At 53.0% G+C, this 14,487-nt stretch overlaps 1 protein-coding gene across 2 annotated transcripts; it reads right to left on the reverse strand.

Moving 5' to 3' along the window:
* Positions 1–243: 243 nt before the first annotated feature.
* Positions 244–6,991, reverse strand: KRT8 (keratin 8). Of its 2 annotated transcripts, none has more exons than XM_012450281.2 (8): positions 6,589–6,991; positions 4,114–4,322; positions 3,399–3,459; positions 2,826–2,921; positions 2,020–2,310; positions 1,395–1,615; positions 1,178–1,236; positions 244–678 (listed from the first exon to the last, which is right to left on the reverse strand). In XM_012450281.2, the coding sequence occupies exons 1-8, from the start codon at positions 6,904–6,906 to the stop codon at positions 488–490; spliced, it is 1,446 nt and encodes a 481-aa protein (XP_012305704.1). In that variant the 5' UTR covers positions 6,907–6,991; the 3' UTR covers positions 244–487. The 2 variants fall into 2 exon arrangements, with proteins under 2 accessions (XP_012305704.1, XP_064233186.1); XM_064377116.1 differs by lacking the exon at positions 6,589–6,991 and adding an exon at positions 4,702–4,809.
* Between the last annotated feature and the right edge of the window lie 7,496 nt (positions 6,992–14,487).

Genomic DNA, 14,487 nt, shown 5'->3' on the forward strand with positions numbered 1-14,487 from the left:
ATTTGAAAGCATGTTGTAAACCAGAAAGCACTGTGCACAGGTCAGTGACTATTATACAGGGGTAGAGACCTATGGCAACAGCCAAGGTGTCAACCAGGTTTCAACAAAGGAGCCTCTTTGGGAACAGCTGAGGTCAGACTTTCCCACTGTGCACCCCTGCTTCCTGGACCCCTCCCAGCTTCTGACTCCCAGAAACAGGCCTCCTGACCACCTCCCTCCCATCCCAGATGCACACACAGCAAGGACAGTTGTCCAAGCTAGCTGAGATTTTATTTTGGACCAAAAAAAAAAGCAATTGAATTGTTTTGCAGCTGGAGGCATGGGCAAGGAGGGTCCCCAGGCAGTAAACTCCCCGAGGGTGGGCTGAGGACTAGGGCTGAGTGTCGGGTGGGTCTCCTGTTCCCTGTGCTCCCCTGCACAGCAGCCTCCCTCCCGGGCTCTGGGGCAGCCTCAGGAGGGGCAGGTTGGGAGGGGCTGTTGCAGCTGTTCACTTGGGCAGGATGTCAGAGGACTCGGACACCAGCCTCCCATCGCGGGTCTCAATCTTCTTCACAACCACAGCTTTGGTGGAGCTGGTGCGGCTGATGGAGCTGGAGCCCACGCCAGAGCCAAAGCTGGAGCCCAGGCCGTAGCTGAGGCCGGGGCTAGTGAGGCCCCCATAGGCAGAGCTCAGACCACCTGGTGAGGGGCAGAGGTAGCCACATCAGTACAGGAGGACACCCCGAGCAGGCTCCATGCCCCTTCCCCCTGCTCACTCCCAACACAGCCCCAGGGATGGAAGGTTAGTCCAGCTCTGCCTGACCAGTGATTGCATGGTCCACTACTCCAGTCAGGGAAAACCAGAAGCAGGATGGGAAAGAGCTGCCATATATATAGCTGTGTGACATTGGACACGTCATTTAACTGGGCCTCAGCTTCCTCAGCTGAGGACGTTTACAGGAGTCATGTAAAAAATAAATGACATAAAGCACGTAGCACACTTAGCACAGTGCCTGGCACACAGCCGTAGTTTATTTGGGTGCCTTCTAATAGTAACTCTATTACTGGGGTCCTGAGTATATCCCCCACCACCCTGGGATTCTCCCAAGAACAGAAACACTCAGGCTGAGGTCACTGTGAGTGACTAAGCACAGCCTCCTGCCCAGAGCTGAGGCACCCCAGGGCCCTGAACACCCACCTGCATAGCCGCTGGTGGTCTTCGTGTGGATACTCATGTTCTGCATCCCGGACTCCAGCCTGTACCCAGACACATGGGGTGTCAGGACCAACCCCTAGCCCTTCTTGGCCCAGAACAACAGGACCCAAGTCCCAAGGGGCTACAGAAGGCTCCCACCCTCCCCACCACAGGTCCCAGGGATAGGGAAGAGGGTCCCATTAGAGGTTCCCACACCCACCGGCTCTCCTCGCCCTCCAGCAGCTTGCGGTATGTGGCAATCTCGATGTCCAGGGCCAGTTTGACGTTCATCAGCTCCTGGTACTCACGCAGCTGCCGTGCCATGTCCTGCTTGGCCCGCTGCAGGGCGGTCTCCAGCTCCTGCTGCTTGGCACGAGCATCCTTGAGTGCCAGCTCCCCACGCTGCTCAGCATCTGCAATGGCGGCCTCCAGGGAAGCCCTCTGTGGGAGTAGGGGACAGGTAAGCAGGTCACCTGTGACACTGTAAGGTCCCCCCACCCTAACTGGACTAGATCCCTGGGTTCTAGAGTTTCCTTAAAGCAGCAGAGCTCAACCTTACCCTGATATATGTGACTGATTACATAAAGCAGCCTTGGGAACATGCATCCCAAGCCCCAACATACCTCCCTCATCCCCCTTTCACCTCTCTCCTGGCCCAAGGGACCTTCCCTGCATTCCTGTTTCCCAGAAGCAGACTGAGAAGCTGAACTGTGGCTGCCCCTCCAACTCCTAAACCCTGGTCTAGGATTCCTTCCCGGACTCCCAGAGCCCTCACTGTTCCTGCACTATCTCCTGTCACCAGGATGTGTCCGAGGATCCCCTCCCACCCCCAGCCCAGCCCATACCTGGCCTTTGAGGCCCTCGATCTCAGCCTGGAGCCGGCTGATGTTCCGGTTCATCTCGGAGATCTCAGTCTTCGTACGCCGCAGGTCATCCCCGTGCTTCCCAGCCAGCATCTGCAGCTCCTCATATTTGATCTGGTATACGCTCTCCGCCTCAGCCCGGCTGCGATTGGCGATCTCCTCGTACTGCGCCTTGACCTCAGCAATGATGCTATCCATGTCCAGGGAGCGGCTGTTGTCCATGGACAGCACCACAGACGTGTCAGAGATCTGGGACTGCAGCTCCCGGATCTCCTGTTGGGGAAGAGGGCAGGCGGTGAGGCCTCGTCTCTACACACACAGAACCCCCTTTTCCACAGCAGACTGCCTTAGGGAACAATACAGGGGCAGCAAAGGAGAGGAGCAGGTGGGAGTCAGGGCTAGGGGGAGGGCAAAGTTCCTGAAAAAGGTAGGTGCACCAATACTAGGTGCATAGTGGGATCCAGTGAAGCTCAAGGATTAGGAAGAAGGGCTTTGGGGAGAGAGTTGCAGCTGAGTCACCACACTCTGCATGATGACCCTGGACACAGTATTTCACTTCTCTGAGCCCACTTTCTCATCTGCGAGATGGAGTAATGAATCCTTCCTCATGAGGGGACAGAACCTGTAGAACAGGACTAGCTGAGCTACTATTGGTGGCTGTGATTAGTCAGCAGTGGGCCCTTGTCTTCTTAGTGCTCTGGGGGCTGGAAGGAGCCTCTGGCTGAGTCTCAGGGTGGGGGCGCTGACTAGGCTGGGGGACCCTCACTCTCCTGCAACCAACAACATACCTCTTCATACAGCTGCCTGAGGAAGTTGATCTCGTCAGTCAGTCCTTCCAGGCGAGACTCCAGCTCTACCTTGTTCATGTAAGCTTCATCCACATCCTGGGGGATAAAGAGGGAGGAGCCTGAGCTGGGTGTCCACACCCAACCCCAACCAAGGGGCTCCCAATGTCCACCCAAAGGCCTGGTCACAGGACCTCCTAACTGCCCACTTTGTGGCCTGATCTTCCAGCCCAGCCTCTGCCCGTCGCCCACGCATTCCCAGCCCACCCAGCTTCACCTCTGCTCCCTGAAACATGCCCTCTTCCACCTCCTCCTCTAGGGAGCCTTCTAGGACCAGATCTTCACTTCTACTGCTGTTTTATAAACCATGTCCCAACGTCGATGTCGAGAGTTCTGTCCAAATGCACCTAACTACCACTCTATCCTTGCCTACCTTTCTATGTACCCAAATGTTGAAATAAATGACTTTGTCCCACTACTTAGGCATATTTAGGGACAGAACCCTGAAAGCCTCTTAGTCTGAGTCTCCAAGCCCCAGCCTCCAGTGTCCAGATGGGGGTAGGGAGGCTCACTCACCTTCTTGATGAGGACAAATTCATTCTCCATCTCTGTACGCTTATTGATCTCTTCCTCATACCTATGAGTTAAAGACTTAGAATCAGAAGATGAAGGCAAAAAGGAGGTTGCCCTTGGTCTTTTGGGAGACAGGGGCATTGTGAAGAGCAAGAAAATTCAGTTCCCAAAGATGCAGGATATGAGAAACCTGGTCCTTCTGCCTTCCTCAGCTGCCCTCTCCCACCCCTGCCCCACCCTCCCGAGTGGGAAGGCTGGGAGCAGGAAATCTCTCTCCAAATCCATGAATACACATCAGATTGGGCACCTCGAGTGTTAATGGCAGGGCCTGACATGAGACCTCAAACAGAACTTTCTGGAGTTTGCTAGAGGTCAAGGGTCAAGACTAAAGAGGGGCCAGAATGTTACGTACAAAAGTGAAGCCTGTTGGCTACCTACAGCCCCCATCTTCGGTTTACAACCTAAACACTGACACATAATTTGTTCTCCAAATCCAGACAGTTGAGATTGAAAGGGGGTGAGTACTATCAACAATATGCTAGGAGCCTGGGCATAAACGCAGACTGTCCCGACCAAACCTCATCATGTGGTCACCCTAACTAGCTAGGACTGCACTGCCCACAACAGAGGGCCATGGGGACTTAGGCCTCTGGTCCTAAGGGGTGGAGGAGAGCAGGGTGACCTCTCTCCAGTTGGGTGGAGGGTGGGAGGTACTCACTTGTTCTTGAAGTCCTCCACCAGCCCCTGCATGTTGCCAAGCTCCGCCTCCAGCTTCAGCTTCTCCTGGCCCAGCGTCTCCAGCTGCCGCCTCAGGTTGTTGATGTAGCTCTCAAACATGTTGTCCATGTTGCTCCGAGCCGTTTTCTGCTGCTGCAGGAGGCTCCACTTGGTCTCCAGCATCTTGTTCTGCTGCTCCAGGAACCGCACCTATATGAGGGAGGAGAAAGCAAAAACGTCCACATCAGGCCAGGCTCAGAGTCTGGAGCGAAGCAAGCACTGTCATTCCCTTAAACCATTCCCCAAGCATTACAAACCCCCAGGACCTGGTTAGCTGTTCTGGAAGGATCACCTATGACCAGGGGAAGAAAGCAGGCGAGATGGTGAGTTGGGTGGGGAGTAATGTCCCTCGAGCATTGGGCGAGGGAAGGAGTTAGAAGGAGACAGGTAAGAGAGTTATGTTAAAGCTGTATTTGCAAACCAATAGGTCTAATTTAATTTACCTAGATTGTACATTACAGATCAATAAAAATAGCCACGCTTTCTAAAGATGCTAACATTGAAAAAGAGGCCAGGCGTGGTGGCTCACACTTGTAATCCCAGCACTTTGGATGGCCAAGGCAGGTGGATTTCTTGAAGTCAGGAGTTCGACACCAGCCTGGCCAAGGTGGTAAAATCCCATTTCTACTAATAATACGATTAACCGGGTGTGGTGGCACCCATCTGTAAATCCTAGCTACTCGAGAGGCTGAGGCAGGAGAATCAGAATCACTTGAACCCGGAAGCAGAGGTTGCAGTGAGCTGAGATCACACCACTGCACTCCTGCCTGGGCGACAGAGTGACTCTATCTCAAAAAAAAAAAAAAAAAAAACGTGTAACTCTTTCTAAACTGGAGGGTGTTGGAAGACAGAGAAATCTTAAGGGTACAGTCTAATTCCCACCACCACTCTCTGCAAATCTCTTTCTTCCTTGGGTCATTCTGTCCCAAAATTACACACACACGAAAAGTGATTATTATAACATTTTATCCTAATGGAATGTGGGCCAAGCATTGCTGAAGTCTTTACATATGTAAATTTGAATAGGCAAAAACTCCTGGATTTAGGGGCGCTCTTAATCATTTTATAGTTGAGGAAATAAGACTTGGCAAGGGAGTCCATCACAGGAACCTGCGGAGCAGTGCGAACCAAGAATTCAGACTCCGAAGCCTATGCTTAGCTGCTCTCTATCAGGACCCCAGGGCTAGCAAAACGCAGTCAACAAGCCAAGTCCAGGCGCTTGGAGCGCCAAGGGCAGCGGAGCACAGGGTTCCTGGTGCTCCGGGTTCCTCCCGGATCACTCTGCCCCAGGATTTTCCTCCTCCCGTTCCCACAATGCCTCCCAGGAGCCAGTCAGCGTGAAGGGCCCAATCCTCGGGGCCGCCGGGGGCCCGAGGCCCCTAAGGCAGCGGAGGCCCAGGGCTGCAAAACCCGGCTCGGCTCCTGCTGTGTGAACGTGGAGCCAGGCCGCTGGGGCGGACCCGGGGCAGGACCCGAGAAAGGGACATGAGCTGAATGGGCGAGGGGCGTAGGCGGGCGGCAGCGTTATCTGAAGCCATAAACTTAACAGGACGTGAACCTCGGGCGGGGCCGGGGCGTCCCACACCCGCAGACTTTGAATCCCGGATGGGCTTTCCGAGGCCAGGCTCTGGCGCCTCCTCCACCCCACCCCAGCTCCTCCCACCCGCGACGCCGAGCTCCACCAGGTGAGGAGCGCGTCCGGAGACTGCGGCCCGCAGCCCCTCACCCCACCCCACCCCGCCCCGCCCACGCGGCCGGCCCAGGGGCCAGGGTATGACTCATTCAGTGACCCCCGCACTCAGGCCTCCGGGCGCCAAAGGCCTCAATCAATATTTGCGCGTTTGAACCGAGTCACCTACTTCCTTCTCCTAGAATGCTAGAATCCCACCAAACACCTATTTAAAAAATAAAAGGAAGAACAAAAATCACAAAGGCACCGTTGGAGAGCCCCTGGGAGAGGCGAACCTGGAGGAGGGTAGTCCCAGAACAGCTGGGACTGCCGCAGAGTGATAGTTTAAAAGACGATCAGAACTCGGGTTGGGGTGAGAACAATAATCACTATTATTTTTCATAGTTTGGGGACAGAATGACCTGGGGAAGAAAGAGATTTGCAGAGAGGGGTGGGGGGAACTAGGCTGTACCCTTAAGATGTCTCTCGCTTCCAAGACCCTCCAGTTTAAAAGGCAAGGAGGAAGCCCCAGGATTCATCCCGGCCGTCCAGACCCTCTTCCCACCCTCACCCAGCCCAAACCAAGGTGCACCGGAGGGGTGAGTCGGAGGTTGAAAGTTTATGTCGCCAGGGCTGGCGAGTCCCAGCAGGACGCCAGTGGTGGGCTGGAGATGTGCACAGGGACCGGGACTGCCAAGAGAAAGAAAGGGGCTGCGGGCACAGTCAGCCGCGCAGGGAGACCCTCACCTTGTCGATGAAGGAAGCAAACTTGTTGTTGAGGGTCTTGATCTGCTCCTTCTCCTGGGTACGCACGGCCTGGATGTTGGGGTCCACATCCATCTTAATGGGGTTCAGCAGGCTCTGGTTGATGGTGACTGCGGTGATGCCTCCCATGCCTAAGCCGCTGGCCCCAGCATAGCCTGCACCCAGGCCACCCCGGAAGCTACTGGTGCTCACTCGGGAGCTCAAGCGGGCACTGGGCCCACTCGTGAAGGAGCGGCTGCTGAAGGCCCCGGGGCCAGAGGTGGACACCTTGTAGGACTTCTGGGTCACCCTGATGGACATGGTGGAGGCAGGAGTGGAGGCAGGCGGGCTGAACCAGAGACAGATTCCAGAAGGAGCGGAGAAGCTGCTTCTTGGACGAAAGCGCTCAGGAATGGCCTTTTATAAAAGAGAGCCCAGCCCCAGGGTGGGGAGGAGGCCTCGTACCTGAGTGGCTAGCACCAGAGGGGGCTGGGCCTAACCCAACACCTGCCACCTCTGGGCAGGACTCGGGTGGGGGCAGCAGAGAGCTGCTGCCACCCAAGGGCCCGCGGCAACCCTGGAGCCCACTCCAGCACCACCCCCAGAAACCCAGGGAAGGGCAATTCAGTGAACATGAAACTGGAAGAAATCCTGTCCTGGCACAAGCTCCTGTAACAAGGAGACTTGCCTGGGTCGTCCAGCCACTACAACCCTGACTCCTGGGTCTTGTCTCCCTCCCTCCTGGGGGAAATAAACTGGAGGACTGAGGACTGGGAAGCATGGCAAAAAAGGGTCTCCTAGCATTTGGGTCTCCTCTGAGCTGCTGATGCCCCAAAGACACTCTCCTGTGTTCTCCCTGATTGAAGCCATTATGAGGACATGCCAGGGCTGGATCACAGAACCCCTGGAGTCCAAAGCCTTGAATCCGAAGTCAACCTTTTGCCTCATCTCTCCAGGTTACTGTTCTACCCCTAGCACCTGGTGCAGTGCCAAGAGGGGCTGGGTAGATATTTGTGGAATTAATGTATGAATAAACATCACACACACACACACACACACACACACACATGCACGTAGTGACTGTCGTCCCTCTGCATCTGAAGGTGCAAGACAAAAAGAGATCCCAGGCCAGACGCAGTGGCTCATGCCTGTAATCCCAGCACTTTGGGAGGCCCAGGTGGGCGGATCATGAGATCAGATCAAGATCATCCTGGCTAACACGGTGAAACCTCGTTTCTACTAAAAATACAAAAAAAATTAGCCGGGTTTGGTGGCACACACCTGTAGTACCAGCTACTCTGGAGGCTGAGGCAGCAGAATCATTTGAACCTGGAAGGCGGAGATTGCAGTGAGCAGAGATCCAGCCATTGCATTTCAGCCTGGACGACAGAGCGAGACACCATCTCAAAAAAAAAAAAAAAAAAAAAAAATTAGCCGTCATGGTGGCACGCGCCTGTAATCCCACCTACTCAAGAGGCTGAGGCAGGAAAATCACTTGAACCCGAGAGGCAGGGATTGCAGTGAGCTGAGATTGCAGTGAGCTGAGATTTCGCCACCGCACTCTAGCCTGGGGGACAGAATGAGACTACGTCTCAATGAAAAAAAAAAGAGCAATCCAACACAGCATTTTTCCTGAACATAACCCAGAGCCCTCCTTTCCTCCCAATATCCTAGGATCCCCTGGGCCAGGTTAACACTGTAAGCCTCGCTGAAGGTCCTGCAGAATGACGAACAGGGCTAGAAGGCAGGGAAGGCAGGAACCGGGACTTCATAGTTCCTATGGCTCTTTGTGGGAGTCATTCCCATTGCTCCCAGCGAGTGAATCATGGGAAGTGAGATAGGACGGCAGGAGGTACAGGGGAGTGGGGTGGCACTGGTCACCCCAGGGAAGGGAGTGACCACCTACTGGGTAGACAGATGCACAGATTCCTCCCCCCTTTTTTTTTTTGAAGTTAAAATTTGATTTATGGCCTGAGTGGCATATAAGATGTATTTTCCATGCTTCAAAAAGAAAAAAAAAAAAGTCTTCAGCAGGTCTCTGGCTTCTGTCCCTCCCTATGCATCCTACCGTTCTGTTTCCTGTTCTTAACTTTGTCTGTACCTGTGGGAGTCATCAATGGGGAGTGTCACAGGGCTTGGCAAGAAATGTCACATTGAAGACAAGTGGCCTCAAACTGAAACCAGGTAGTGGTGCTACCTGGACCCTCCTGCTTTTCCCAGCTCCCGACGGGCTAGAGGAAATGGAGGAAGAGTCTCTGCACCTGTCTCCCTGATCCTGTTAGCAAAGTGAGTCAGGAAGGCAGGTTGAGACACAGCATGCACCTGTGGGAGTTTGAAGACTGGGGAGCCAAGCAAGGCACCCCAGGCCTGGGTGGGGCGGGCGTGGGTGGAAGGCAGGAGGTTTATGTCCCCAAGGCAGAGATTCCACCTGCAATTACCTGATGGCTGGGCTGGGTTCTCTGGAAGATACTGCAGGGCGTGATGTGAGGACTGGATGAAAATGAACTGGAAGGACCAAAAAATGACACCCAGATCCCCTTGGGGAGAGGGACAGGTGACACACACCCCTGACCCAGGGAAGGGGGTGACCATCTGCTGGGAGGACAGATGTACAGATTCCTCCCCATCCTTCTCTGGGAGAGACACCCAGGCTCACAGACAGACAGGTACATAGGACCCCTACTCAGAAGTACAGAGAAACCCAGAAGCCCTCTCTTCGGAGAACAGACATAAACCTAAAAACACAAAGTAGCTAAAAAGCTCCCTTCACAATGCGTGCATGCATGCACACATACATACGTGCACACACACACACGCTGCACACGCACATCACATTGAAGTCCCTTCCAGAAGACAAATGCAGAGATCCCGAGAGCAGGCACAGTGAGAGGCTCCTTCCTCCTTCCACTGTTTTCTCCCTCCCCCCTCTCCCCTCTCCTCCCCTCCCCTCCCCTCTTTGCCCCTCTATTCCCTCCCTCCCCCTCTCCCTCTATCCCCTCCCTTCCCCCCCATCTCCTCCCCTCTTCGCTTTCCTCCCCCACTTCCCTCCACCCCTGGCCCTGGCCTCCTGCTGTGCTGAATGGAGCAAGGGAAATCCAGTTAGCACCTATTTACACCAGGCCTTCTCCCAGCTCCTTTAAACAATGCCTAATTTTCTGAAGAGTGATTTGAATACATGCTACCCCCTCCCCAACAAACACCTGCACGCAGAAGAGCTGAGAACCCTTTTCCAGAAGACCAAAGGGAGGAGCGCTGGGCCCAGTGCCAAACCTGGGACAGGGAAGGCAGAAGGAGGGAGGGAGGGGCTGGTCAGACGGGTATGGCAGCCCTGGAAAGGGAGGACAGGCACTCTCCCGATCTTCCCTCCCCCATGCTGCTGTTAGAGGGAGCAGGGAGCACTCCGGTCCTGATTTAGGCAACACAAGGAGTGAAAAACAGCACCTCAAAGCCCTTCCTGAAATTTCAGTCCCCTCCACCCCATCTTTATGGTTCCCTGGTTCTAGGAGTGCCTCTTGTTTAAGGTGAGGCAAAGGGGGTTGCCAGGGACCCTGCAGTATCCAGACTGGAGGGCTGACCCAGACCTTACCCAGCCAGGGGAAGCTCCTTTGTTCTGGGGCAGCCCAGAACAGTCCAGGGCCAGAAGTGTTTGTGTCTCATTTGTCAACTCTCTATTGCCCAGAGACCCCAGCCAAACCCTCCCCCGGATGCCCCAGGCCCACCCTCAGTGCAAGAGAAGAGACCAGAATTAGCCTCTCTGATGGCCCCTGCCTGGGACTTCGGGGGTAAAGCTAGAAGGGGAAGGCCCCTGGGACTAGGGCCAAGGGATGAGGGAAGAGAAAACCAGACTGGGGCGGGCCCAAAGGTACAGCTCCTTATAAGGCATTGTGGTCTACACACAGCTGCCTGCCCAACAAAAGGAAACAACGTGTTTGTGGTGACTGCCCTACCCAGACAACTCTGCCTCAAACCGCCTTTCCTGGAGAGTGAACCAGGGAAGGAGGAGACACTCTCTCCCTGTGGGCCAGGAGTGGAGGCCAGGCCCCTACTCCTGATGGCACAGGGTAATTCACAGGAGGCCCTGAGACCCTGAGCAGTGGCTTAAGTCTGGGGGCCAGTGGGGTGGGCAGGTAGCTGTTATCATCACTCATAATTATGCGAAGAGATGGTCCAAACAAGTTTTGCTTAGTGATAGGGACTAATGATCTCATTCACAGCAGCATTGTTCATAATAGTCACAGAGTGGGAACAAAACAAATGTCCATCAAATTATCAATGGATTTTTTTAATGTGGCATATCCAAGCAATCTAATGTTATAATTAAAAGGAATGAACTACCGATGTATGTCGGATGCAGACAAGCCTTGAAAACCATACGCTCGTCTGGGCATGGTGGCTCACGCTTGTAATCCCAGCACTTTGGGAGGCCGAGGTGGGTGGATCATGAGGTCAGGAGATCGAGACCATCGTGGCCAACATGGTGAAACCCTGTCTCTACTAAAAATACAAAAATTGGCTGGGCGTGGTGGTGCGTGCCTGTAGTCCCAGCTACTCAGGAGGCTGAGGCAGGAGAATTGCTTGAACCAGGGAGTCGGAGGTTGCAGTGAGCCCCGTGCCATTGCACTCCAGCCTGGTGGCAGAGTGAGACTCCATCTCAAAAAAAAAAAAAAAGTATGCTCAGTGAAGGGAGACAGTCATAGAAAACCAACTACCCTATGATTCCATTTGTATGACGTGCACAATAGGCAAAGCATAGAGACAGGAAGTAGATTCGTGGTTGCCTAGGGTGGGGAGGAACGAAGGTGAATGCTAAAAAGCAAGGGTTTCTTTTTGGGGTGATGAGAAGGTTCTAAATTTGACGGTAGTGGCCAGGCACAATGGCTCTACCTATAATTCCAGCACTTTGGGAGGCCGAAGCAGGAGGATTACTTGAATCCAGGAGTTTGAGATCAGCTGGGCAATATAATGAGACCCTTGTCTCTACAAAAATTACAAAAATTAGCTGGACGTAGTGGTGCATGCCTATAGTCCCAGCTGCTCTGGAGGCTGAGTTGTGAGGATCACCTGAGCCAGGAAAGTTGAGGCTACAGTGAGCCAAGATCGCATCACTGCACTCTAGCCTGCCTGGGAGACAGAGTGAGACTGTCTCAAAAATTAATAAATAAACAAACAAACAAATTCGATGACAGGGAAGATGCACAAGTCTGTGGACACACTAAAACATAGGACAGCAGTGCCGGGGACCTGAGTGATGGGAAGTAGAAATTATGGAGAGGATTTCAAGGAAACTTCAGAAGCTGACATTGAAGTGGAGGAAGGCCTCATGGTGTTCAGAAAACTGGAACTGCAAGCTTCAGATTGTTGAATTATATGGTATGTGAATTATAGCTCAACAAAGCTGTAACAAAAGGAAACCACAAAAGCATAAATGAGCTGCATATAAAAAGCAGGGGCTTTGTGCCCAGCATAAGGAGCCAGGGGAAAGAAGGAAAGAGTTTGTTTAGATGCCCCAGGTAAAGAGGCTTCCTGCCTCTGGGTTAGGGCAGTGCCCCAAAAGTACCTGAAATCCCTTTAAAGGATGAGGCATTTAAAAATGTTATTGTTGGGGCCAGGCACGGTGGCTCAAGCCTGTAATCCTAGCATTTTGGGAGGCTGAGGCTGGCGGATCATGAGGTCAAGAGATTAAGACCATCCTGGTCAACATGGTGAAACCCTGTTTCTACTAAAAACACAAAAATTAGCTGGGCATGGTGGCACACACCTGTAGTCCCAGCTACTCAGGAGGCTGAGACAGGAGAATTGCTTGAACCTGGGAGGTGGAAGTTGTGGTGAGCCAAGATCGCGCCACTGCACTCCAGCCTGGGCAACAAGAGCGATACTCCGTCTCAGAAAAAGCCAAAATGTTATTGTTGGCCTAGAAATAGCTACATTTAGCTTTGAGACAGCAGAACAATTTGTTTAACTAGGAAGCCACAGGTGGTGGGTACACCTGTCAGGAAGCAACATCATGAATAATAGAGTCAATTCGATTACTAATTTTTCATTGTGTGCCTCAAGGCCAAAATTGTTTATAGTCAAAGCTTACCCAGTGGTGACTTTTCTGCTCTTGATCAGTGGTAGGTCTGATGATTAAAGCCAGCCAGGTTAGAAATGGACTGCCTGGAGAGGGAGCAAGCTCCTGTCCCTGAAGACATTGAGAGGGAGGCTTGCTCACCACTGGCTCGGTGGGAGGGGGCTTTCACATCTGCTAGGGTTTGAATTAGAATGCCCAAGTCCTGCCAACTCTGAAAGTCTTTGATCCACATCCACCACCATAGAGCTTTGCACACTGAAGATGAGAATCTGTGACTGTTCTCTGGCTTGAAATTTTGGTTGTGGTTAAGAGATATAATTAGAGCCAGGCGAGGTGGCTCACACCTGTAATCCCAGGACTTTGGGAGGCTGAGGTGGGCGGATCACTTGAGGTCAGGAGTTCGAGACCATCCTGACCAACATGGAGAAACCCCATCGCTACTAAAAATCCAAAATTAGCTGGGGATGGTGGCGCATGCCTGTAAACCCAGCTATTTGGGAGGCTGAGGCAGGCGAATTGCTTGAACCCGGGAGGCAGAGGTTGCGGTGAGCCAAGATTGCACCATTGCACTCCAGCCTGGGCAACAAGAGTGAAACTCTGTCTCAAAAAAATGAAAAATTGGGGAGCCGGGCCCAGTGGCTCAGACCTGTAATTCCAGCACTTTGTGAGGCTGAGGCGGGTGGATCACAAGGTCAAGAGATCGAGATCATCCTGGCCAACATGGTGAAACCCCACCTCTACTAAAAATACAAAAATTAGCTGAGGGTGGTGGCAGGCGCCTGTAGCCCCAGCTACTCAGGAGGCTGAGTCAGGAAAATCACTTGAACCCAGGAGCAGAGGTTGCAGTGAGCCGAGATCGCGCCTGCACTCTAGCCTGGTGAACAGAGGGAGACTGTCTCAAAAAAAAAGGGAAAAAAAAGAGAGAGATGTAATTAGAAATTATTAGAACAAGAGTGAGGGAGGACAGCAAGGTAAGCTTTGTTTTGGAGGAAGGAGACACAGCCCAACAGCCTGGAGATGATGAGGTCTCCCGCACTTTTGTTTTTTTAAAACGGAATCTGGCTCTGTTACCCAGGCTGGAGTGCAGTTGTGCAATCTCGGCTCACTGCAACCTCCACTTCCCGGGTTCGAGCAATTCTCCTGCTTCAGCCTCCCAAGTCTGGGACTACAGGCGCCCGCCGCCATGCCCAGCTAATTTATTTTTATTTTTATTTTTATTTTGAGACGGAGTTTCATTCTTTTTACCCAGGCTGGAGTGCAATGGCGCGATCTTGGCTCACCGCAACCTCCGCCTCCTGGGTTCAAGCAATTCTCCTGCCTCAGCCTCCTGAGTAGCTGGGACTACAGGCGTGCGCCACCATGCCCAGCTAATTTTTGTATTTTTAGTAGAGACGGGGTTTCACCATGTTGACCAGGATGTTCTCGATCTCTTGACCTCGTGATCCACCCGCCTCAGCCTCCCAAAGTGCTGGGATTATAGGTGTGAGCCACCGCGGCCAGCCCATATTTTTATTTTTAATAGAGATGGGGTTTCATCATATTGGCCAGGTTGCTCTCAAACTCCTGGCCTTGTGATCCACCTGCCTAGGCCTCCCAAAGTGCTGCTGGATTACAGGCATGAACCACCAGGCAGTCTTTTTTTTTTTTTTTTTTTTGAAACAGAATCTCGCTATGTTGCCCAGCCTGTCTTGAACTCCTGGATGCAAGCAATCCTTCTGCCTCAGTCTCCCAAAGTTCTGGGGTTACAGGCATGAGCCACTTCCCCCAGCCTGTCTCTCACACTTTCAGCATCCTCTCAACCTCCTCTCTACCAACACCAAACCAGGAAGATC

The sequence above is a fragment of the Aotus nancymaae genome, unplaced genomic scaffold (genome assembly GCF_030222135.1).
Source record: "Aotus nancymaae isolate 86718 unplaced genomic scaffold, 86718_ANA_hifiasm-v0.15.2.pri h1tg000016l, whole genome shotgun sequence".
Taxonomy (NCBI): Eukaryota; Metazoa; Chordata; class Mammalia; order Primates; family Aotidae; genus Aotus; species Aotus nancymaae.

Coding starts and splice junctions, on each gene's coding strand:
- KRT8 (XM_012450281.2), bottom strand. CDS start 6,906: ATGTCCATCAGGGTGACCCAGAAGTCCTACAAGGTGTCCACCTCTGGC. Junction 1,237..1,394: donor CTGGAGGGCGAGGAGAGCCG/GTGGGTGTGGGA, acceptor GTCTGGGTACAG/GCTGGAGTCCGGGATGCAGA. Junction 679..1,177: donor GACCACCAGCGGCTATGCAG/GTGGGTGTTCAG, acceptor GCCCCTCACCAG/GTGGTCTGAGCTCTGCCTAT.